The following is a 26,278-nucleotide window of genomic DNA, read 5'->3' as shown; positions in this document are numbered from 1 at the left end:
TCTTGAGGGAATTTGGGAGAGTCCTCAAAAAATGAACTAGAACTACCCTATTGATATAGCCACACTACTCTTGAGCATCTACCCAGTTCTTTACAAGTCAGGGTACATCCATGTTCATTTACAAGAGCCAAATTATGGAAATAACCTAGATACCCTACAGTAGATGAGTGGATCAAGAAAATGTGGTACATACACACATGTGGAATTTTACTCAGCCATCACAGTATATCAATTGCAGAGATATGGATATACTTAGAACAAGTCATATTAAATGTAGCCAATATTAGAGACAAATGGCACTTTCCTCTCATATGTGGAAGCTACATCTAAAATATAGAGTACCCTATGTATTTACATACAAACTGACTAAAAGAGGTTATTAGAAGGGAGGAATGCAAAAATGTAACTCCGCTGAACATCTAAAGTACTATTTATCAATAAGTGGAACTTTTTATTGCTTTTGTTTTTTTCTTCTTTTGGGAGGTGGGTAAAGGCAGGGCACAGGAATAGAGGGAAGAAGCAAATGCAGTCACTGTATTCAATATACATTATGTTAAAAATAAATTATCTAACTTGTGGGTAGGGATGAAGTGTGAAAATGGGAAAAAGAGAAGGAAAGGGTGAAAATGCCCAACCAGCACTGTACTCATAACCTGATAATCCGACATAAAATTGTAACCCCTTTGTACAACTCCTTAAAAATAACAATTGAGAGACAGAGAGAGACAGAGAGAGAGACAGAGAGACTGACTTCACTCGAGTGGCTGTGGTATTTTATTTTAGAAATAATCATACTAAGTATAAATGAGCAAATATCCCTACTTCACCAACGTTCTCCATTAAAACACCAATTTAAGACTCCTACATGCTTAATAGGATGGTGAAAAGAGTCTCATAAAAGTATTTTTAAAACAAGACAATAAAGACATATTATAAATATGTACTCAAGTTGACCCTTTGCTAACAGGATCATATGATAGCAGTAGAGATAACCAAACAATACAATCAAATATACACTGGGATATGAATAGACCTCTCTATGTCTGCTTAACACTCCCTCCAACCATGTCAATCTAACACCCCCTCAAACTTGGTCTCTGCCATATTTACAATTAAGCTGACAGTTATCTTATGTTCAACCTTTTGCTTATTTATGTGTATTCCCACTGCCTACAGCAGGATAAACATACAAACTTCAAAGTGTAAAGCTAACTATTTGTTCTCAATTGTATCTTTAAAATTAGTAAATGTGCCAGCTGCTTATGCTTGTAATCCTAACTACTCAGGACACTGAGATCTGAGGATCACAGTGTTAGTTAGCCTGGGCAGGAAAATCCATGAGACTCTCATCCCTAATTAGTGAAAAAAGCCAGCTGTGGAGCTGTGCTTCAAGTAGTAGAGTCCCAACCTTCAGTGAAAAAGCTCAGGGACAGCACCGAGTCTCTGAGTTCAAACCACACAATGGGCACACACTCACACAAAAAGGGAACAATGTGGTTCAAGGCTATAATGCTAGCTACTCAGGAGGCAAAAATCAAAGGACAGCAATCCAGTCAAGCTAGAAAAGTCCTTGAGAATCTATCTCCAATTAAGTAAAATGATGCAGGTGTGCCTCAATCATTAGAGCACTAGCCTTGAACAAAAACAAAAAACTAAGAGAGCTCAAGGCTCTGCCATCAAGCCCTGGTATCAGAAAATGGTGGTAGTGATGATGATGATGATGATAATATAACAGTCCCTTCATCTAAATAAAGCAAAATACCTCCACAAATGCAAACAATAGTGCATTTTCAGTCATTTTCATCTGTTGTTGGGCATGGTTGAGTCTAAGACCAAAAGCTTCCCATTTCTCCTTCAGGAGTAATCCTAGGAAAGAATTAAGACATGAATAAAGAATAAAGACAAATCTTTTGAGTTGTAATGTTTTCTGTACATCTGTTAAGCACATAAAAGCCAAATGATTAAGAAAATAACCAAAAACTAAGCATTTTAGGGAAAATTATGAAGAACTAAATCACTGGGCAACACTGGTGGTTAACAACTGTAATCCTAGCTACTCAGGAGGCTCACATTTGAGCTGCACAGTTCAAAGCCAGTCCGTGCAGGAAAAGTCTGAGACTCTTATCTCCAATTAACAACAAAAAGCTAGAAGTAGCCAGGCCCCGGTGGCTTACGCCTGTAATCCTAGCTACTCAGGAGACTGAGATCTGAGGATCACGGTTCAAAGCCAGCCCAGGCAGGAAAGTCCATGAAATTCTTTTTTTTGTTTTTGTTTTCTTTTTGGGTCTGGTCATGGGGCCTGAACTCTGGGCCTGGACGCTGTCCCTCAGCTCTTCAGCTCAAGGCTAGTGCTCTACCACTTGAGCCACAGCGCCACTTCCGGCTTTTTTCTTTTTGCTTATGTGGTGCTGAGGAATCGAACCCAGGGCCTCTGGCATGCAAGGCATGCGCTCTACTACTGAGCTACCTTCCCAGCCCCAAGTCCATGAGATTCTTATCTCCAATAAACTACTAGAAAACCAAAGGGGCGCTGTGGCTCAAGCAGTAGAGCACTTGCTTTAAGCTGAAGAGCTGAGGGACAGCACCCAAGCCCAGAGTTCAAGCCATATAACCAAAAAAAAAAAAAAAAAAAAAAAAAAAGCAAGAAGTAGAGCCATAGCTCAAGTGCTAGAGCACACGCCTTGAGCAAAACATCTCAGGAATAGTGCCCACACTTAGCATTCAAGCCCCTTTATTACTGGCACTCACACATAAAAAAATCAGTAAAACTCTAAGTCAAGATGTGAACGAACATAGTGCTAATTATGGGTCAGTGATTATACTAATTAGTTCACTTGCATACACATATATATGTACTCTTAATTCGCTTTCCCCAGGCTGGGCATACAGCATATAGCTCAGTAGTAGAGCTCACCTGTCTCACTCTCCTTTTCCTCCTTGTTAACAGCAGACTTGTGGACATGCTGCATCAGTTTGAGAAGATCATGCCAGCGTTTCTGCCTGTAACAGGTCTGAATGTGTCCCAAGAAAGTAAAGTTTTGTTTCTTAGAAAAGGTCTTGACAAAGAGCTCCTCAAATGTCTCACGTAAGGGTAGCCAAATAAGTTTATGGTCCACTGGCTTATAACTGAAACAAAAGCCAAATGTCATGTACAAACTTCTAAAAGAAATTAGAAAGCAGAACTCACAAAAATAAAAATCAATCTATGTTATGGTTTATGCTGTAATATAAATATACATACATAATAAAGTAAGATTATAAATAATTCTCTTACCCTAAGTGTTGAAGATAAACAAATGTTAAGTAGATTATGAAAATTTGAAGCTGGGGTCCAGTAGCTCACATCTATAATCCTAATTATCTATCTATCTATCTATGTATCTATATATATATATATCTATAATCCTAAATATCTATAATCCTAATTACTCAGAAAGCTGGATTCTGATTTTCACAATTCAAAGGTGGCCCAGGCAAGAAAGTCTGAGACTCTTATTTCCAATTAGCCACTAAAAAGTGCAAAGTGGAGCAAAAAGCTCAGGGCCAGCACTCTGGACATCAAAAAAAGAAAAAAAACCTGAAATTTCTAACTCGAGAATAAGTTATGTTATTTCTGTTATTGGAACATTTAAAAAAGCATGTATGCATGGAACTTAAACAGAAACCATGTTTTGTATGACTGAAAAATTTTCAGAAGTCAGAAGCAGTAACTTGAACATGTAATTCCAGCTACATGGGAGGAGTAGGTAGGAAGTTTTTGTATTGCAGGCCAGCTTTGGGTAAGGGAATGTAAGATCCTATCAAAAAGCAATAAAGTGCTGGGCCTGGTGACTCATGCCTGTAATCTTAGCTGCTCAGGAAGCTGAGATCTGATGTGGTTTATAGCCAGCCTGGGCAGGACAATCCAAGAGACTCTTATCTACAATTAAATACCCCCAAAACCAGAAGTGGAGCTTGCAAAAGAAGCTCAGGGTCAAGCCCTGGGTTCAAGCCTCATGACTGGCACATAAAAAAATAACAACAAAAACCCAAATGGCTATAAGTATGACTCAAAGTAGAGTACTTCAATAGCCCCAGGACAGGCACAAAAACAAAAAACAAATGGATGAGGTATGAATCAAAGTGTAGCACTCCGCTAGCACGTATAACGCACGCACGCACGCACGCACGCACGCACACTCTCTCTCTCTCTCTCTCTTCAGGACGTTTTAGAAAAATACAACAAAATGATAAATCTATGTTTTTCCAGTTGGAAACGATTATTGCCAATGGAAGAAAAACTAGAGGAGAAAAATATTAGTGGGGGAAGGGATACATAGAAGCTCTATCTCAGTAAATGGTTTGTGGCCATCCAAACCTTATCTTGCAGTTCTTAGTATTTAGATTTTTCTTACTCCTTAGCTTACTCCAAATTTCTATAGCTAGGGAAATAAAGTGATTTAATATTGGAGTAAAATAAGGTAATTGCACCAACACTGGTCTTGCTTAAAGGTTATTCAAGCAGAATGAAATGCTTCTGGGAAGTGAAAAAGACAGAAAGTAAAAGCTAGTTGTGTGTATATATTTTCAAGTCTGTTTCTAGAGAAAAATATGGGAATTTCAATCTCATTTTCACTTCCTCTAAAGCACTAGCACATTGAAAAAGCCAATTCTTTCTTTCACTCTAAAAATTTACTGAGTACCTAATGTGAGTATAAAGACAACAGCACTGACAAGGTCATGTTTTACTACAGCTTACAGTCAAATGAAAGAGAATTAAAAGGTGAAAAAGCTAAGTTCATTTGAATAAATGAATGAACTCAACGTATGTATTCTCATTTCCTTATACTTAAGTCAATTATCTTTTGTCTGGAGAAGTGTTTCTTGAGATCTTTTCCCTTGTTATGTTACTTTACATAAAACAGTAGCTTAAGTGCTGTTAAGAGTAGAGTTAAAGGAAAGTGGATGATAGACCAGGTTATTTGATAGTTTACATATCACTGTCAGGCCAGCTTGGCAGTAGAGGAGGCATCAGAAAGACCTAATGAACAAGTCAGTGAAGTGGATAGCAAGAAATGAAAGGAAGAGGAGGAGTGAGTGGAAACTCACTCTTGGGTGTATCACAGCAGAAAGAATGCCCAAGGCCAGATGAGGAAGGGTAAGTTTAGGGCCCAAATAAATCCTCTGGGTTATATTCCCAATGGTCTGAGATATCAATGGATGGATTTGAGGAGAGTAGCATGGCCTGATGTCACTCTAGGGGTCCATTTTCCCTGGGCATAGTGTTAACATCTAGACATGTAGTTTCAAAATTCAGAGGCTCACAAGTTGGACGTTAGTCTGGACAAGAGGGAGAGGGGATAAGGGAGAAAGGGAGAAAGAGAGGAAAAGGGAGGTGAGGGGGAAAGACAGAGAGAAAGGGAGAGACAGAGATAGACCTAGTCTCAAAAATGAAGAGACCAATGAATCCATGGCTGACTAGCAAATAAAAAGAGATTGTAGGAGTTGGAGAATAGAAGCAGACAGAAGCACTGAATAGACAAAATAAGAACTAGAATAATAGAGGAAGTACAAGGAAAGTGAAAAAATAGGACTTCACTGAAACCATTTCTAGTATCTGTAGCTCAGGGCTGTTAGAAAAGCAAAATATTTCATGTATAAAGAACTTAAAACAGTTCAAGGCTCCTAATGGCTGTTATAAATGACTGGTATGACTAATAGTAATTGCCTCTGCTATTAGCAGTCTACTAAATTTATAGAGGTGGTATAAATGTTTCAGATTAGGTCACATTCCTTAAAAAAAGAAAGGTGTTGGGCTGGGAAGGTGGCTCAGTGGTAGAGCGCTTGCCTTGCATGCATGAGGCCCTGGGTTCGATTCCTCAGCACCACATAAGCAGAAAGAAAAAAGCCGGAAGTGGCGCTGTGGCTCAAGTGGTAAAGCGCTAGCCTTGAGCTGAAGAGCTGAGGGACAGCGCCCAGGCCCCACAACCGGATCCAAAAAAAAAAAAAAAAAGAAAGGTGTTTATTTAAAGCTGAGCATTGTTATTAAGCAGTTAAGTCAGACATGCTTCAGTTGATGGAAAAAATAAAAATGTAAAATAAAAAAAGAGGTGAGGTTGTATGTTAGTTGCAGAATGTATGCTTAGCATGTATAAGGCCCAAGGATGAATCCCAAGTACCCTATATGGGAGGCAGCAGAGAGATGGACAAAGGGAGTGAAGGAAGGAGGCAGAGATTGAGAGGCTCAAGGTTTGAGGTAAACTCAGACAAAATTGGAAACTTATCTTAATAAGTAAGCTGGGTATGGTTATGCATGCCTGCACTTCCAGTTATCCCAGAGAGAGGTAGGAGGAGGAGGAGGAGGAGCGAAGTCCAGGCCTACCTGGGCAAAAGCACAAAACTCTAAAGAAAAAATGACGGAACCTAAGAGGTTAGTGTCTCAAGTAGAATGCTTGCCTAGCAAGTACAATTCTCTGAGTTCGAACACAAGTGCACCAAAAATAACTAAATACACACACACGAGTTCATTTGAAAATGACTAACACAAAAAGAAATGATTTTCCAAGCTACAAGGAAAGTATAAAAGACACACAGAAGTATATATGAGGTATTGGGAATAAATGATGAAATGTTACTTCTTCATTTCATTGAAGGATTCTGAGTTCAAAGTTCACCTGTTGTGTAGCTGCACATGGTTCTCTCTCTCCCACCCTATCCCTTCCCCCCCCCCCCCGCGCCCCCTCTGTGCCAGTCCTGAAGCTTGAACTTAGGGTCTGTAATATTTTTTAATTTCTCGCTATTGTATTTCTTTTTTTCATTGCCAACTTCTTCCATCCCTTTCCCTGGAGTCAGTGCTATGAACCTGTATACTATATCATGCTACTTAAGGTAAAGTTTCTCTAAAGTGATTGTATGTGCCACCTCTTAAGTTTTCTGCTTCTCTTTCAGTCTCTGAACTGAGGGGTGGGAAATTTTGGGTCTAGAGGCTGTCATGTTTCTTATTGGCTTCTCAAGGACTATTGTGCCTGTTTTGATAATTTTATATGACTCAGGTGTGATATAATATAAAAATGGAAGGGCCATTTCCCCTGAGAGTAACTCTTTCCACCTCTAATTCTCTTGAAATTTGCTCTCATGCTCTACCTATAGATAATAGAAGCCTTTGTAATGTAATGGTAATTTCAAATGTAATGGCAAAACGAAGTTTAAAATTAAGTGAAGCTGGGTACTGGTGGCTCATGTCTGTAATCCTGGCTACTCAGGAGGCTGAGTTCTGAGGATCACAGTTCAAAGCCAGCTTGGGGAGGAAAGTCTGTGAAACTCTTATCTCCAATTAACCATCAGAAACCCAGAAGTGGTGCCATGGCTCAGAGTGCGAGCTTTGAGCTTTGAGCTGAGGGACAGTGCCCAGGCCCAGAGTTCAAGCCCCATGACTGACAAAAAAAAAAACTGAAAAGGCCAAATTATGGCTCAAAGATAAAGCATTTGCATAACCTGGTATGGCTCTGAGTTTCAGACCCACGCCTGAATCTAGGGGAGAGGGGGGAGGAAGTACATTATGCTAGCTAACATTGATTAAAGGACAAGGAATAACATTCACAAAGATTGGAAAGCAATCTGTATTACTATAAATCATTTGATGACTTCTAAGTTACTCAATTTTATAGTGTCTTTACCTATAATATTAAAGAAAGTCAATTTCAAGGACCTGTATTTGTAAAGCAGACTAACTGGGTCTATACATATTTTCTATTTTTTTTTACTTTTTTTTTTTTTTTTGGTGCCAGTCTGGGCCTAGGCAGTGTCCCTCAGCTCTTCAGCTCAAGGCTAGTACTCTACCACTTGAGCCACTTCCAGCTTTTTCTGCTTATGTGGTACTCAGGAATTGAACACAAGGCCTCAAGCATGCAGGGCAAGCACTCTACCACTGAGTCACCTTCCCAGCCCCATATTTTCTATTTCTAAGTAGGGCATAGTAGTATATGTCTAAATACTAGAATTTGAAAGGCATAGGTAGAAGATTGCAAATTTGAGGTCACATGGTGGGTACCAAGCCAGCCTAGACTAATTATTAAGACCCTGTCTCCAGAAAAGAACAATGTAAAATATTCTATTTTAAAAACATTCAAATATAATACTTAATGTATGTTCAATTTAAGTTATACAAGACATGCCTTCATTTACACATCACAGGAATATTACCCTGTCTCTAGTCTATGTCCTTGCATATTCCTGAATTATATCTACCGATCCCTTGACTTTTTAAAAACTACTTTGCATCTTGCCAAATGTACCTAGGATGTCACTTTTATAGCTACAATATGATATATATTAAAAGACTACATTTATAAAACTTGCTATTAAGATTATAGAAAATAAGGTAAAATCCCAACCATAAAAAAACTGAAAAATATGTAATGTCTTCTTTGAGTAACTGATAATCTACTGACAACTAAAAGTAGATACACAAAAGTGGAGGTATGGCTCAAATGGTAGAACACAAGTCTTGAGTGAAAAAGCTAAGCAAGAACACAGGCACTGAATTCAAGTCCCAACTGCAACAGTTAAAAAAAAAAAAGTGGATATACTGTCTTTGAATCAAGTTAGCACAAAAATAAAATTCTAGTTAATTATGTACTGGTTGGAACTCTTTGACTATAATTTGCAGCATAGAATAGACAGGCACCTGTATACTCTGTATTAAGAAGACTTACAGGGCTGATATCCCACTATAGATATGTAGGGAAGGAGATGGACCTTGTCCATGTTCAATTAGTACAAGATTATTGCTGGAAACCTTTGAAAGCATAAAATGACTAATGACATATGTAGATCAGGCTAGACTAGAGAGAAATACACAGTAATATAGTGCAATTACAGAAACATCTTGAAGGCATATGACATAATTCTAGAAGTTAAATAACAGGTCAATTACTATGTACACCACATTTGATAATTATACACTTGCATGGGTTTTACTCCTCCTTTCAGAGTATCTATCACCTTTGAGAGGAAGATCTTAAATGATATTTAAGATAAATGAAATAGCTACATAAACAAAAGAGTCTCAATTTCAGTAAAAAGATTTTTTTTCAATAAATGTCTTATTGTTATGGGGTAAAGGTTTCAAAACTGTTTTTCTCAGGCTGGGTTTGAGCTTGGTAAGAAATCAGGGTTTCTTAAGTAGTAAACAAAAATAAGAAAATAAATTTAAACACACTTACCCTCCTAGCAAGTCTGCAGTATCACTTTGTTGGTTCATATTGACAACCCTTAGACGGTGGCCTTTAAAAAACAAAATAGAAAAAGAGCTATTCCAAATACTTAAAAAGGCTAATACCCACTCTACTTCTTAAGGATGTAGAGGGGGACATAGCATAATTATGTCTAAAGCTCTAAATGTGCATTTCTCTTGATCCACCAATTTTACTTTCAAGAATCACAATTTCAAAGTTGTACATAACACAGATGTTATTTTAAAAAGATCAGCTCTAGGATTACTGTCTTGAAGTAATTGTAAACAATAAAAGATTCTTCAATAAACTGATGTCCAGATAAGTGTACATAGTGGATAATTATTTTTTGGCTATTAGAAGAAATAAAATATCTTTAAAATTTCTCCAACTTGCTTATATGGAGTATGTGATTAGTTATATGGAGTATGTGATTAGTTATATGGAGTATGTGATTAGTACTGAGTATCAATGCCACTTTTAAACTCTGTGTGTGTGTGTGTGTCTCTGTTGGTAGTAACTAAAGCTCTTTAACTTGGGCTTTGCACTCTTGCCTGGTTTTTTTCTTATAGTGTCAGTCTACCACTATAGTCATACACCCCACTTCTGGCTTTTTCCTGGTGCAGTGGAAAGAAGAGTCTCAGATTTATCTGCCCAAGCTGGCTTTGATGTACAATCATCATATCTCTGCCTCCTGAGTAGCTAGGATTATAGGTATAAACCTTTGGCTTCTGGCTAAACACAAGTACACTTGTTTTTTTTTTTTTTTTTTTTAAAGTCTACAGGCAGAGTTATGCCATTATTACCTGTAATGTGAGACAAATACTGGACAGTAGAGGTTTTGCCAGTTCCAGTCTCTCCCACCAGCAATACAGGCTCCCCTTTGCTGACACACACAGCGAGCTGTTCAATGAGAACAGAGGATGGACGAGTGGCAGCAAATGTGAACTTCTCCCTAGGAATTTAAAAAAAAAAAAAGAAATTTAAAAGTCAGTCAGAGCCAGGCCTAATGCTGCCTGCAATCCCAGCTACATAGGAAAAATAAGGCAAGAAGTTCTCAAGTTCAAGGCCAAACTGGCAATTTACTTAGCATATGACTAAATGGTTAGAAGCTGGATAATCAATTCAGCAGCCATAAAATCCTAGGCCAAGGCAGCCTCCAAGAACTCCAGGCAATGAGGCCAGTCTCAGTGAGGATAAAGCCACAGTGACCATTTCAGATGTCCTCTATCAATAAAAATGGTCAGTTTTCCTAAGTACTTTGAAATCACATCTACAGTACTAACCAGCCTAGTACTCCTGTGAGTCAACCAGCCTTCTTTTGAAAGGCATACTCAACTTTCTTATACCCAAAAAGGCTTCCTGAACTTATAAATGAGAAAGTCAAAAGACATTTGTAACGTGTCAAACTTGACCTGTACTGCAATCTCAGTGCTCTGGGGCTTTGTAGGACCTTAAGGCTTAGACAGGGACAGACCATGGACAAAAAATAAGGCTCATTCCTCCATTTTCAACTGACACACCAAGGATGTAACACTGAGTTTTAGCAATGACTTGTTAAAATCGTTTCAGACCTAACGAGCTGATTGCCTCTTTCCTCTCTGAAAAGTAATACTGCATAAAGTATGTGAATGTAAGGTCTTAAAGTTAGCCGTAATTAAAACAGCATTTTTCACTCAGGAAAAAAAAATTCTACCACATACACAATACAAAAGGGCCAGGAAAATTAGCTCAGTAATAGAGCACTGACATAGTACTAGGTTCAATCTAAGCACTGAAAGGAAAATTTTAAAAGAAAATCACGCTGTAAGCATTTCATAGTATTGCTAGATAAAATCAGATTACCCAGTTTAACAAAGAAAAATGGGAAAATAGATCAGAATAATTGTCTTTATGCTCAAAGATATTCTTACAACATATGAACTACAAAATCACTCTACACTATTTATATAGCTAGTAAAGTGCTAGACTCTAGACATTCAAAACATTAGTAACTTGTCACCTGTCCTATGTGTCCTGAGAACATCGCTTAAATTGCTTTAGCTTCAGTCTTTTCACCTATAAAATGTAGATAGTACCTATCTATAATATACTGAAATCTCCCAAATTTAGTCTACCCAGAACCTATAAATGTGACTTGTTATGAAATAAGATCATTACAGGTTTAATCAAGTTGAGGTAACATTAGAATGGGCTTTAAACCCAACTGCTGGTGCTCTAGTAAGCAGAAAAACAGGGAAAAAGGTCATTTAACACTGAAGACAGAGACTAGTCAAGGGATATCAAACATTGTCAGGAACCTAAAGAAACCAGAAATGAGCAAAAAAGCACCTCCCTGAGGCCTTTCAGAGGGCACCTTAACTGCAGGTTTCTGGTCTCTAAATCTGTTGGAGAATAATGGCTGTTGATAAAGTAAACAAATTTATGGAAATTTGTAATGGCAGTCCAAGAACACAACCATACTAGTTTGTAAGACTAACTACTATATGGAAAAGCAAATGCAAAACATCTAGCACAATGTCAGAAATATAGAAAGTTTGTACAAAGTATTTTATCAATCTTAGAACCTTATATAATTCAGTTTTGTTGAAACTTAAAGACACAGCAAGAGTTGGATTTTTAGCTCATTTTAAATGAGTAAATTCAAAGATTCACCTTTGCTGGTCTATATTCCCTTGTGTTTTCTTGTCTATTAAAAATCTACTTTCACAGAACATGTTTCTGGGAAACTCTATTCCTTACTACTAGCATACTGGAGAGACAAAGTTCAGACTTGTTTTACTCTAGCATGAGGGTCTAGACTAAACCTTCTAAGCAAGCTCCTAAAAACAGCATGGTATACAGGTTAGTTTCTAGCCATACTTACTTTTTTTTGCCAGTCATGGGGCCTCAAGTCTGGGTCTGGGTGTTGTCCCTCAGCTCTTGAGCTCAAGGCTAGTGCTCTACCACTGGAGCCACAGTGCCACTTCCGGCTTTTTCTGCTTATATGGTGCTGAGGAATCGAACCCAGGGCCTCAAGCATACAAGGCAAGCACTCTATCGCTGAGCCACCTTCCCAACCCCCATACTTACTTCTGTATCAGCACAGCCTCACTTTGTTTCCGAAGAAGCCTCACACGACCTATTTGCACATCTAGCTCATTGATCACAATTTCTGGCTTATAAAGTTGACAGAAGAATTCAGCCTGTCAAGAAAAAATTTTAAACTGAGTATAACATCTGCATGCTTTCTGAACATGTCCTTATTCATACAAACTCAATGTGTCTTCTAACTAATCCTTTACCAAGAAGCACTGTCAACTTCCACGATAGTTAAGTTAGCTTGTAATTCTATTTTTCCCAACTGTCGGTTTCTTTAAGTACTGATGGTACATCCTTGAAATAGCACCTCTTGCTCACTCAAAGAAGCCTTACCTCCATCTAATGTGAATATGTTAACATGTCCCAATGGAGAACAAAGGCCTCTATTGCTAACATATGTTTAAAAAAAAAAAAAGAAAGCTTTTCTCCAATCATCACTTTCATTACTCTAAATTTCTAACGTAAGCTAGGCATGGTAACAAATAACTGTATCTGAACACTCAAGAGATTGAGGTAAGACTGAGTTCCAGGCAGGACAGCCTACACTATATAGTTAAGACCAGGTTTCATAAAACAACACAAAACAATTACTAACACTGCAGGAAAATGTGGTCAAATGATAAAGAAACAAAAAAAAAGGTGGGGAGAGGATGGAGGTGGCAGATGTTTTTGGATGTTTACCCTATACTCATCCATTTCTTGTCTTTTCACTAACTTGAATAACACAAAGTTTGTTCACATTTCAGACAGAGTGGAAGAGGCAAAGTATTCAGAAGAGAAAGCTCCTCACCAACCAAAGGGGGTGAATATTTATCAACCAAAACCAATTATGGTGGACTCATTTCTCTTCCTACTATGATTATTATAGGTACCCTTCCTTTAAGTCCTTTTCTGCTTTATCATCTGCAGCCCAACCATCCCAACTGTTCCAGAAGCCTAACAAATATACTTCTACTACTGAAGTATTGACATGTTTGTTTTTTTAAATTTTTAGTCCTAAGTAAGAATGTTAGATTAACATTCATGATCAATCAGACTAATATGGTATCTGATAAGGCTTTCTTCCAAAAATACTTTGTCTATAAGTGTATGTATGCCCATGGTGTTTCAAGATAAAATCCAGGACCTCAAGCATCCTAAACACACACTTGCTAAGCTGCATTTCCAGAAACATATTTTTATACAAAAGAATGGTACAAAAGCAACAGAGTCAGTGATGAACCTAAATAGAAGATAAAAAAATATTTAGTCACCGGGTGCTGGTGGCTCACGCCTGTAATCCTAGCTACTCAGGAGGCTGAGATCTGAGGATCACGGTTCAAAGCCAGCCTGAGAAGGAATGTCCACGAGACTCTTCTTTCCAATAAACCACCAGAAAACTGGAAGTGGCACTGTGGCTCAACTGGTAGAGTGCTTGCCTTAAGCTAAAGAGCTGAGGGACAGTGTCCAGGCCCAGAGTTGAGCCCCATGACCGACCAAAAAAAAAGGCATTCAGTTGTGTTATTATTTTTGTAAGCTTTCTGATATTTGAGGACATTAATATAAAAAAAAAACTTGGAAGAAAGTATGCACTAAACTATAGAAAAAGATGTCAAGTAAAAACTAGCTCATGACTTGAATCTATAACTTAGAAAATAGAATAGTCACTAAAACACTGGAGAATAAGTTATATATCTAAAATAGTTTAAGAATTTAAAACATTAATAAAAATGAACTGCCAAGATAAATCCAACCAAACTATTCATCACAATTAAGAAGTTATTTTTTAAGGTATATGTAGCTGTTTTTTAAAGTTTGTTTTTCATACATGTTATTTATTAAAATTTTGATTATTAAAATAAAAAAAAAAGAATATGGAACACATGGAGCCAGTGGCTCATGCCGATAATCTCAGAAGCTGAGATATGAGGATCACCCTTCAGAGCTAGCCCGGGCAGAAAAGTCTCTGAACTTCTTATATCCAACTAACCACACATACACAAAACAAACCAGAAGTAGAGCTGTGGCTCAAGTGGTAGAATGTTAGCTCTGAGCATTTAAAAATGCTCAGGGATAGTGCCTAGGCCCTGAGTTCAAGCCCATGCATCTAGAAAAAAAAAAGAGAAAAAGAAAAAAAACAAAGAGAATGTGGAACACATGAAAAACTACTAGGAATGTTGTAAGTTTCAGATTCATGACAGGTAGTAATCAAACCACTAATATTTACAAAGAAGTCAAGTCAGCAAAAACCACCCAGGAAGACCAGATACAGGTTAACAATTTAAATATCTGTCTTCTTTTTACAGAGAAGAGCACCTCATACCTTCTTCTTGGAAATGTTCAATTTGCTTCCAATAACTTCTGCTATTTTCAGTTTGCTTGAATGCTCTGAAAGCATTGCTGTGAAACAGTCCAGGGCCTGTTAAAATGACCAAGGGAAATGTCAACTGATTATATGAACTTCAATAAGGAGAACACAAAATACAGTAGACATATTCCTGCAGAAGTAAAAGCAATATAAGAAAGGCATGAATCCTGGAGTCCAGGTTTCACTATCATGAAGAGAAAGCACACTAATGGAAAGGATCAACTGAAACTGGTTAAATTTGAAACAAACCATACCACCAATGTGCAAATTCTCTCTTCAGACAAAAGGTAGTTTACACTTAATCATCAGAAAGATGGTTCTGGAGAGAATTTACTCAGCAAAGGTTATTCTGAGGCTTCAGCTTTCATTCACACTATCCAGGTAATCGCAAGTGGTGTGCAATAAAGGGACTACTGGGTCATTATACTAATTCCAGACTCAATGGTAAGTGACTGCCAGCAGACTAAGCAAACATCTATTCGATGTAATTAAAAGCCAAAACTGGACTATATCCAAAAAAGTTGAGCTTGACCGCATCAAGCATTCTGTTAAACATTTAAACATTATAAAAACCACAAAGGACAAAAGTAAGAAGGATATAGTAAGTATTTTTGTTATGTACAACAATTCCCTTTCAAGTGAATTTGAGTTTATGCTAACAGTATTAACTACAGGTTTGCCCTTAGGTTTTTTTCAAGCTCATGACTGAAGGTTGAAAGTTTCAGCACTATCCCCACCCAGTCTCTTGAGAAGGAAAAAGGAATCAAGACTAACTTTAAACCTATGATCAATAACATGACATCCCAACAAACTCAGATCTAGGAATCTTCCTGATTGCCAATTTTAGGGAGTAGGGATGTTCTTCAGTAGTATAGAATAGTATGCATTAAATTCAAGTTCTATTCCTTGCACGGTTAAAAAGACGGAGGGAAATCAGAAAAACAATTCCATTTACAATAGCCTCAAAAAAGAAAATATCTGTGAATAAATCTAACCAAGGAAGCAAAAGACCTCTATAATGAAAACTATAAAAATCTGAAGAAAGACAGTGAAGAGGAAATGGAAAGAATTTCCCATATTCATGGATAGGCAGAATATTATGAAAATGGCACTACCAAAGGCAACCAACAAATTTAACGCAACTCCTATCAAAAACTCCTATTAATGACATTCTTTACTGAGACAGAAAACAATCCAAGAACTTACATGGAACAACAAAAGATCTCAAATAGCCAAAGGAATTTTAGGTTAAAAAAAAAAAAAGCAATGCTAGTGGTATCACAATGCCAGACCTCAAGCCCTACTGGTATAATAACAAAAACAGCTTGGTACTGACTGGCACAAAAACAGGCCTGAAAAATCAATGGAACAGACTAGAATCTAGCCATACATTTACAGTTATCTGAAATTTGACAAGGAAGCCAAATCTGAACAGTGAAAAAAAGATAGTCTCTTCAGTGATTGGTGTTGGCAAAACTGGACATCCAAATGTAGAAAACTGAAACTGGACCCTAGTTTGTTGCCATGCACCAATATCAACCAATATCAGAGGCAAGGCCTAAACTCTAAGCTCAAGCCTTAGAACCAGCTCCCCCTCCCCTGCCCAAAGAAACAAAAGGTTTCTGCACAACAAAGGATATAGTTAATAAACAATAGTCAGCCAACAGACTGGGAGAAAATCTTCACCAGCAATTACAACCACCAAAAGCCAAATATGCAAGGAGATTAAAAACCTTACATCCCCCCATACTAATAAACTACTACTAATAAACTAAAAACTATTTAATGGTCAAAGGAGCTTAAGAGAGACTTCTCAGAAGAAGAATGGCATACAGACACTGAAATGCTCAACATTCCTGCCACAAAGGAAATTAAAACCTAAAGAACTTGAAGATTCTGATTCCATCTTCCCCCAGTGAGATTGGCTAACACCAAGAATTTGAACAATAAATGTTGGCAGGATGTAGAGAAAAAGGAACCCTACTGTACTGTTGGTGGGAATGTAAACTAGTACCACTGTGGAAGGTTTGGAGGTTCTTCAAAAAACTAAACAGAGAACTTCCCTATGGTCTACGCATACCACTCCTGGACATCTACCTAGATCATTACAAATCAGGATATGGTAAAGACACCTGCACATATATGTCCATTGCTACACTACTGACAATAGACAAGTTAAGGAAACAGCCCAGATGCCCCGTAACAGATGAATATATTAATAAAATGTGGTATATGTACCATGGAATTTTACCCATCCATTGTAAAGAATAAGAATGTATCATTTGCAAGGAAATGGATGGACCTAGAACAAATCATGCTAAGTGAGATAAGTCAAACTCAGAGAGACAAAGGATACATGTTTTTTCTCCTAAGAAGAAACTAGATTTAAAATATACTGGGACATGATAAATCATACAGGACTCTAGGCATTCACACAGAAGCAGATTAAAGAGGATATCTTCAGAGAAGAAACACAAAGGTATAACTTTTCTGAACATTTAAAATACTATTTATTGGAACAAACTCCAGGAAATGGAAACGTCTTTTTTGTTATTGGTGGTGGTGGTGTTTGTTTATGCTTTAGTTTTTTTTTTTTCTTCGAGGGAGGATGAACAAATAAATGCAATCATGCTATCCAATACACACTATGTGGAAAATGACCTATGTAACTTGTGGGAAAGGTTGGGAGGGGGAAACTGGAGGAAAATAAAGAAATGTACTCATTACCCTACTTACAAAATGGTAGTGTCTCTGCATAATACATTAACAGTGACAATAAAATTATTATTTTTTTAAAAACCCTGAATGCAGGCCGGGCGCTAGTGGCTCATGCCTATAATCCTAGCTACTCAGGAGGCTGAGATCTGAGGATCGCGGTTCAAAGCCAGCCCGGGCAGGAGAGACCGTGAGACTCCAATCTCCAATAAACCACCAGAAAACCAGAAGTGGAGCTGTAGCTCAAGTGGTAGAGGGCTCGCCTTGAGCTGAAGAGCTGAGGGACAGTGCCCAGGCCCAGAGTTCAAGCCCCATGACCGACAAAAAAAAAAACAACAAAAAAAACCCCTGAATGCAACAAAGGAAGGATGAATTTTATAATACAAGAATTATATGTTAACAAACTTCCATTCTTTGCTTTTTGGGTTTTTTTTTGTTCGTTGTGGGGCTTGAACTCTGAGCCTATGCACTGTCCTTCAGCTCTTCAGCTCCAGGCTAGCACTCTACCATTTGAGCCACAGTGCCACTTCTGGTTTTCTGAGTGGTTTATTGGAGATAGGAGTCTTATGGACTTTTCCTGCCCTGGCTGGCTTTGAACCATGATCCTCAGTTCTCAGCCTCCTGAGTAGCTAGGATTATAGGTGTGAGCCACCAGCGCCTGGCTGGTTTTTGTTTTTAAAGAACTGTGGCTTCCTAGGTTGCACAGGGTGGTTCCCAACTCCTTGTCACAAGCTATCTTCTTGCTTCATTCTCCCAAGTAATGGGGACTGCAGGTTTGTGCCATTGCATATATACAGACACAAGCATCCCGGGAGGCATTATAGTTCACATCTGCAATCCTAAGCCTTTGGAAGCAGAAGCATAAAGATAACTAATTTGTGTATAGACTAGGCTACATATAACATGCTATCTCACCAACAAAAATATTTAAAATGAGTGAGAAATGAATGAGAATAGAAAGGGAATTCACTAAAAAATGTCAGACAAGAATAAAGATTGCCACTGCCACATAGCACCTCAGGCTTTAGCTGATCTAAGTATATACCCCAAAAGACATTTCTTTCTCTGCAGAGTAACTACCACAAAGGGATACTACAGACCAAATTGGGTTAGAATTCTCTAATTTCAGCTGACATAAACCAGAACACTTTATAGTCAAATTAAGTTTTAAGAGCCCAGAAGACTTTAGGCATGACACTCTTGTTAAGAAAGAAGGAATAAATCTTACATCATAAGAGGTTCTCTCCTAAAAACATTTTCCTCAAGGTCATACTTTGTAATTCTTAGTAAATTTTTTCAGACTAAAGATCAAAGTTCTACCGAGGTAGGTAGAATAATCAAACATAAATTTGTTACCCAGAGAAAGAAGGTATATACAGAAGGGGGTAGATAACAATTGACAGAGCACGTATGAAGTACTCTACCACAATGCTTTTTTCCATACTACCTCAAATCATATTTTACTTTTACCAACTATTTGTTTCAAAAATTTTAAAACATTTATTATATACAACTAGTTTTAAGAAAACTAGCTAAGGCTGGGATGTAGCTCAGTGGCAAAGCGCTTGCCTAGCAAGTGCAACGTCCTGGGTTCGATCCCCAGTACCAAAAAAGAAAAGACAAAAAAAAAAAAAAAGAAAGAAAACTAGCTAAGGACAACTGAACACACACACACACACACACACACACACACACACACACACACTTACTCTCTCTCTTACACACAAAACAATCTAAAGACAGAAAAGAAATCAACAACCTTACAGCAGAGATAACAGACAAGAATGATTCTCACCTCTTGGAAAATACTTAATGATGCTGACGAAGATGAACTATCAAAGCTATGAGCAATCCTATTGCACCAACTCAGTAGATCCCTTCAAAAAAAAAAAGAAAAAAGATAAAAGAACATAGGTTAGTCAGGTCTAGTAGTACATGGGAGGCAGAAGCATCAAGATTAAGAGTTTGAGGTCATCCTGGGAAAAGGTAGTAAGAATTTGTCCTTAAAACAAAAATGAAGGTATACTTATCTCAAATGTGTTTTCTTAGCATGTATCCAGCCCTAGGTTCAACTCCCAGTCCCCCCAAAATAACACAAAATCCCTCTAAAGAACATAGGCAAAGTCATCTGTTTATTTGGACTACTCAAGTTTGGGAATACTTGATAATAAATAATCTTCACTAGTTAAAAAATATATATATACACATATATACATAATTTTATTATTATTAAGGGGTACAGAGGTGTTTCATTTCATGTCAGGTAATTCTTTTCTTTTTTTTTGGTTGGTGGAGGGGACTGAACTCTGGGCCTGGGGTGTTGACCCTCAGCTCTTCTCAAGGCTCTACCATTTGAGCCACATGAGAATACAATTCTTTTTGGACAATGTCATCCAAGTTTTTGTTTCGTTGTTCTTTGAACTTAATATAAAAAAAAATCAGAAGTGAATCCTTACCTTCCTGACAATGAAGTGACCTACACAGTTACCTCCAATATGTACCAGACAAGTGAAAATACCAGGAGTTACCCATTCCTAAATTCCACTATTAAAATGGAACTGCAAATGGAGAGCTGAGGCACAGAAGTCAAGTAGAACAAAATTCAAGGCTTATTAAAAACACCAGATAACAAGAAAGAACATCAGTGAATGAATGCTAGCAATTATTCCCAAGTTTGTGTTTTGTGGTTTTTGTGAGACAGGTCTTGCTATTTATTCCAGGCTACCCTTAAACTTGCTATATTGCTTAGGCTGGCAGGAACTCTCAATTCTCCTTCCTCAGGCTCCCATAAATTACAAATCTGCATCATCAGGCCTGCCAGAAAGTTTTTGTTTGCAACAAAAATATCATTACTTCTATCATGCCTTCCCTAAGTATGCATGAGAAAAGGATCTGGCCTCTTGCAACCTGGTTTAATTTTAAAATCTGACTAGTCATTAACCATTCGGGTCTAGCTTATAATAACTTTCCAGTTAAACTGGTCTTAAAATGTCATTAAAAAACAATACATAATCTATACCTTAGAGACAATTCTCTTCCCTCAAGGATTAGTCTTCTGCTTTCTGTGGTAGTTTGTGAAACATGCTGGGGTTCATCTCTGACAGTACTATCACTCTCACAATGATACCTCTCTCCAGTAAGTTGGATATAAATGTCGAGAAGGTGATCAGCTGCTGCCAATAGAGCTGGATATCTGTTCTGAAGAATCTGGTAAGAGAAAAGAGAATAAGCAACAGCTACGGGGGGGTGGGGGGGGTTGTGTGTGTGTGTGTGTGTCTCTCTCTCTCTCTCTCTGTCTCTCTCTCTCTCTCCTACAGTTTGAACTCAGAGCCTGGGTGCTGTCCCTCAACTTTTCATTTTGCTCAAGGCTAGTTCTCTACCACTGGAGCCCAGCTCTTCTTCTATTTATTTAAGAGGTACAGTAATTGGAGTAAGAGTCTCACAGATCTTCCAGGCTGAAGTTAAACTGTAACCCTAAGATCTCAACCTCTTTAGTAGTACCTGGCTTTTTTTTTTTTAAATTTTTGGTATGTGTGCCAGACCTGGGATTTGCCAATGTCTGGGAGCTGTCCCTGAACAATTTTGCTTAAGATAGCACTCTACCACTTGAGTCATAGCTCTGCTTCTGGCATTTTGGTGATTAATTACATAGAAACTAAAGTTATGTCTATCAAAAAGTGGATTTCTTACAACAGGCATTAGAAGCCCAGTCCAGTAATACTAACATCTTAAAAGGTTGAGATCAGAGGATCACAGTTTGACTTAAGCCAGGGTAGAAAAAAAGAACAACAGACTTACTTTCAATGAATCAGCAAAAAACGCCTTTATACTAAGGGGTCGTTCAAGTCACAGTGTATTAGCTATGACCAAAACAGCCAAGCAAAAATTTCAAGATCCCTTGGGCTGGGAAGTTGGCTCAGTGGTAGAGCGCTTGCCTAGCATGCCTGAGGCCCTGGGTTCGATTCCTCAGCACCACATAAGCAAAAAGAAAAAAGCCAGAAGTGGCGCTGTGGCTCAAGTGGTAGAGCGCTAGCCTTGAGCTGAAGAGCTGAGGGACAGCACTCAGGCCCAGAGTTCAGGCCCCACGACTGGACCCAAAAAAAAAAAAAAAAAATTTCAAGATCCCAAGTTTAACTCTATACTATTAGTATACAAACATACAAAACAAAGAAAAAATTGGATTTCACTATGAAAAATGTTATGCTTTTCTTAAAGCTCAGGAACCTGTACCTTATAGATCAACATTGCAATAACTCAACATAGAAGCTTCAGAACCAATTAACTGCATAGCAACTAGACTTAAAAGACATCTATAGATGTCAGTATAATTTATGGAGAAGGGGAAAAACAAGTCGTTTAAGGATACAGGTGGACCCGTTGCAACAATGAGAAGTACAAGTTGTCACGTCAAAAACGAACTTTACAACTTTGGTGGGGGGAGGAGGATTGGGGGGGGAGGCTGGGAAGGGATGTGAAGGGTAAACAAAGGAGGAGGCTGCAATGCTTGACAAGAAATGTACTCATTATCTTGCCCATGTACTTGTAACTCCTCTGTACAGTATGTTCACAATTTAAAAAAAAGACATCTATAGAATATTCTACCCAGCAACACCAGAATATACATTCTTCTCGGCAGTTCATGGGTCATTCTCCAAAATAGGTAACACTTTAGGGCACAAAGCAATCTGTATTGAAACTATTCCCCGCATTCTCTCAGACCATAACAGAATAAAATTAGAGCTCAATACCAAAGCCACCATAGAAAATCTTACAACTCGGGCTGGGATGTAGCTCAGTGGCAAAGCGCTTGCCTAGCAAGTGCAACGTCCAGGGTTCGATCCCCAGTACCAAAAAAGACAAAAAAAATACAGTTAAAAAAAACCCAAACAAAGAAAATCTTACAACTCATGAAGACTGAACAACATATTGTTGAATCACCAGTGGGTCACTGAAGAGAACAGAATTGAAATTCAAACATTTATGGTATTTAACAAAAATGAGCACACAAAATACCAACTCCTCTGGGACAAAACTCAGGGGAAAATTTATAGCTCTTGAGTGCCTACATCAACAAATGGGAGAAATCTCAAACCAACAATTTAATGATGAACCTTAATCTCCTCAAAAAAGAGCAACAAGCCAAACCCCAATCCAGTAGACATATAATAAAAATTAAATCATAATTAGAGTCCAAAAAAAAAAACCCCAAAGAACCAACAAGACAATGAGTTGGTTCTTCGAAAAAACAAAACTGACAGACCCTTAGCAAATCTGACCAAAAAAAAAAATCCAAAACAGAAGACACCCAAATAAACAAAATCAGAGACAAGAATGGAAACATCACAACAGAAACAAGTAAGATTCAGAACATTATAAGGGAATACATTGCAAACCTTTTTGCTAACAAACTGGAGAATCTGGAAGGGGAAGAATTTCTAGCAAATATTGATGAACCCAAATGAAACCAAGAAGATTTAAACCAACAAAATAGACATATCAAGCAATGAAATAGAAATGGCAATGAAAGACCTCACATCCAAGAAAAGCTTAGGACCAGATAGACTCACAGCCAAATTCTACAAGGCCTTCAAAGGAAAATTCACTCCAATACTCCTCAAAATCTTCAATGAAATGGAAAGCAGAAGTTCACATATCAAACGCATTCTATGAAGCCAGCATAACCCTCATCCCAAAACCAGACAGGGACCATCTAAGGAAGAGAACTATAGTCCCATTTTCTTTGATGAACATAGATGCAAAACTTCTCAATAAAATTCTGGCCAACTGACTTCAATGACTAATCAAAAAATTATATGTTATAATCAAATAGGATTCATTCCAGGGATACAAAACTGGTTCAATATATGCAAGTCAATTAATGGAATTCAACACACTAATAGGTGTATGCAGAAAAAGCATTTGACAAGATCCAACACCCCTTTATCATGAAAGCTCTGGAGAAACTAGAAATCCATGGAACATTCCTCATATAATAAAGGCTGTATATGACAAAACTACAGCTAGCCTTATACTTAATGGTGGAAAATTAAAGCCATTAACTCTAAAATCAGAAACAAGGCAAGAATACCCACTCTCTCCACTCCTTTTCAATATAGCATTGGAATTCCTAGCCAAAGCAACAAGGCAAGAGACAAACATAAAGGGGATCCAAACAGGGAAAGAAATAAAACTTTTTCTCTTTGCAGATGGCAATATTTAAAGAACCCCACAGACTCTTCTCCCAAGTTACCTGAGTTGATCTAAAACTTTTGCAAAGTAACAGGGTATAAAATTAATCCACAAAAATCAATGGCTTTTTTGTATGCCAACAATAAGAGCGAGGCTAAAATCAGTAAAGCAATTCCTTTTGAAATAGCCTCAAAAAAAAAAAAAAAAGAAAACCTAGGAATTAACCAAGGAAGTGAAGGACTTCTATAATGAAAACTTTAAAAACCTGAAAAAAGAAATTAAAGCAGACCTAAGGAAGTAGAAAAACTTCCCATGCTCCTAGATTTGGAGGATTAACATTGTGAAAAGGACAATACTGCCAAAGGCCATCTACAAATTCAAGGCAATGCCCATCAATATCCCAACATCATTCTTCAATGAAATAGAAGAAGTAAACCAAAAATTCATGTGGAATAATAGAAGACCTGGAATAGGAAAAAAAATCCTTAGCAAGAAGAACCGTGGTGGGGGAATATCAATACCAAACTTCAAACTCAAAGCCGTAGTAACATAAACAGTTTGGTACTGGCATGAGAATAGGCCTGAGGACCAATGGCATAGAACTGAATATGCAGAAATGAACTCACAGAACTATGGCTACCTAATCTTTGATAAGCGAGCCAAAAAAAACAGGATGTAGAGGGTAAAAGTAGAAAGGGAGATCAAGTATGAGCATTATAAAGTAGGAATATCTCTTAATCTAGGATAACAGTATGCAAAAGCAATGTATTAAATAATTCCCCTCAATTCTTATTGATTCCCAGAAGAAAGTGTATGTTAAATTGTCAACTGGGAAAGACATTAGCTCCAAGTCAATCTTAGTAAAAAGAAGCCAGGTGCTGGCGGCTCACGCCTGTAATCTTAGCTACTCAGGAGGCTAAGATCTGAGGATCACCATTCAAAGCCAGCCCGGGGAGGAAAGTCCATGAGATTTTTCTCTCCATTAAATCACTAGAAAACCAGAAGTGGCGCTGTGGTTCCAGTGTTAGAGGGCTAAAGAGCTAAACAGCACAGGGACTGCGCCCAAGCCGAGAGTTCAAGCCCCACAACCGACCAAAAAAAAAAAAGAACCTATGAAGAAAATTAGAAAAATTTACATATGGTCTAATGATCTAAGAGTGAAAGGATACAGAGAAATTACTGACCATATTATTCTTAATCTGGTTATCTATAAAATGTTCTTTAATACATTTAACTTTTAGGGATGCAGGCTTAAATATTTGTTGGAAAAAAATAAACGAGGCAAATAAAGTAACAAATAAACACATAAAATTCACTTTCTATTTTCACAGATACTTAAAGTAATATGTACAATGATTTTAATGTGTCCCATTCTGACTACATCCCAACACACAAAGGTCAGATGTGGCATATTCTACTTGTAGTATCATGTCAGTGTTCAAAAACGTTTATAAGCATTTGGAATTTTGAAGTTTTAGAGAAGGGGACACTCAACTTGTACTTTTTTCTCTATTTTCATTTAAGTTTGGAACTTTTCATAACGAAAAGTTCTAATATTTTCTAATACCACATACCTCATTCAGTTCTTTCCTATCCAGATTATCTAGGTGAATTTTAGTCCAATATTTGTCCAGCAAAGTAGCATGACTATTAAGTGGCCGATACCAATTTCCTCCAGAGCTCAAGAGTCTACATTTCAAAATAAGAATGAGAAATAGGGACACAAAATTTTTAGTTTTAATCTCCAATCACAGCAGATCCATCTTATTCATGATTGACGCCAAGACCTACAGTGGATGACTGAAACCAGTGTTTATATGTATTTTAATTTATACAGAGTTACCAAAGATGAGTTTATCTTATAAATGAAACACATTGAAGAGGTTAACAACTGTAAATAAATCATAAGTTGGGTGTGTGAACACACACCGAGAATCCAAACTGTTGGGAGAGGCTGTGGCAGAAAGATATCAAGTTCTAGGCCAGTTGGAGCTACAGAGAAAGAACTTGTCTCAAAATAGCAAGAACAATAACAATAAAATCTAGTAATAAAACAATTATATCAATATCCTGAAACAAGTTATTAAAACATATAAATTACTAATTTTCGGGATATTCCTTTTAATAAACTGAGGGCTCATTGACCATTAAGATTAAAATCATGGAATAAGATATCAGAGGGGAGAGAAACCAGTATAGATACGTGTCATCATTTGTTGAACATTATTTCATATGTGAATAACAATCTCTTCTTGGTACTAGATACTGTGTAGAATTTACAAATCAGATGAAAAAGGCCCATGGTTTGTTCCCCCATAGTTTACTATTTTCTAAAAGCTTCAAATTATTTTCAAGTCACTGCAAATGATTTCATGAGGTAAGAATTTCAATCTCATTAGCGACATGCTCTTCCATTAAGCACAAGGTCTATAGCAGGATACTTAACTTTACTGTTTTTTTTTATTGCTTTTAGACCTGAGATTATTAAAAATTTCCAGAAAAAGGAGAAAGAATACATTAATTCTACATTATGGATAAGCTACAGATACATTCATATCATAAGCTATTATAACCTCATCACAATTGTCCTGAAAGGAAGATGACATTTTTTTTTTCAAATGGATAAGGAAAAGAAGGAAAGTAATGTGCCTTGCTAACTCAACTAGACTACAAATCACATCTCAAAGCTGAATTCAAATTCCAGTATCAATTTTGTCTTGTATCTTTCCATGAT

At 37.4% G+C, this 26,278-nt stretch overlaps 1 protein-coding gene across 2 annotated transcripts in view; it reads right to left on the bottom strand.

Annotated features, from left to right (window-relative positions):
* Mdn1 (midasin AAA ATPase 1) overlaps positions 1–26,278 on the bottom strand; it is a 157,373-nt gene that overhangs the window by 110,026 nt on the left and 21,069 nt on the right. For both annotated transcript variants that reach the window (XM_070010465.1, XM_070010466.1), the window contains exons 9-17: positions 25,119–25,233; positions 20,375–20,562; positions 19,151–19,232; positions 14,596–14,691; positions 12,285–12,397; positions 10,019–10,167; positions 9,204–9,264; positions 2,915–3,126; positions 1,763–1,866 (exon numbers count right to left, since the gene is read on the bottom strand). In XM_070010465.1, coding sequence (XP_069866566.1) covers positions 1,763–1,866; positions 2,915–3,126; positions 9,204–9,264; positions 10,019–10,167; positions 12,285–12,397; positions 14,596–14,691; positions 19,151–19,232; positions 20,375–20,562; positions 25,119–25,233 — 1,120 coding nt within the window. The remainder of the gene's footprint in view (positions 1–1,762; positions 1,867–2,914; positions 3,127–9,203; positions 9,265–10,018; positions 10,168–12,284; positions 12,398–14,595; positions 14,692–19,150; positions 19,233–20,374; positions 20,563–25,118; positions 25,234–26,278) is intronic.

The sequence above is a fragment of the Dipodomys merriami genome, unplaced genomic scaffold (genome assembly GCF_024711535.1).
Source record: "Dipodomys merriami isolate MVZ:Mamm:240054 unplaced genomic scaffold, mDipMer1.0.p SCAF_8, whole genome shotgun sequence".
In the NCBI taxonomy this organism is placed as follows: domain Eukaryota; kingdom Metazoa; phylum Chordata; class Mammalia; order Rodentia; family Heteromyidae; genus Dipodomys; species Dipodomys merriami.
Note: the sequence above shows the minus strand (reverse complement) of the source record. Positions and strands in the feature narration are given on the sequence as shown.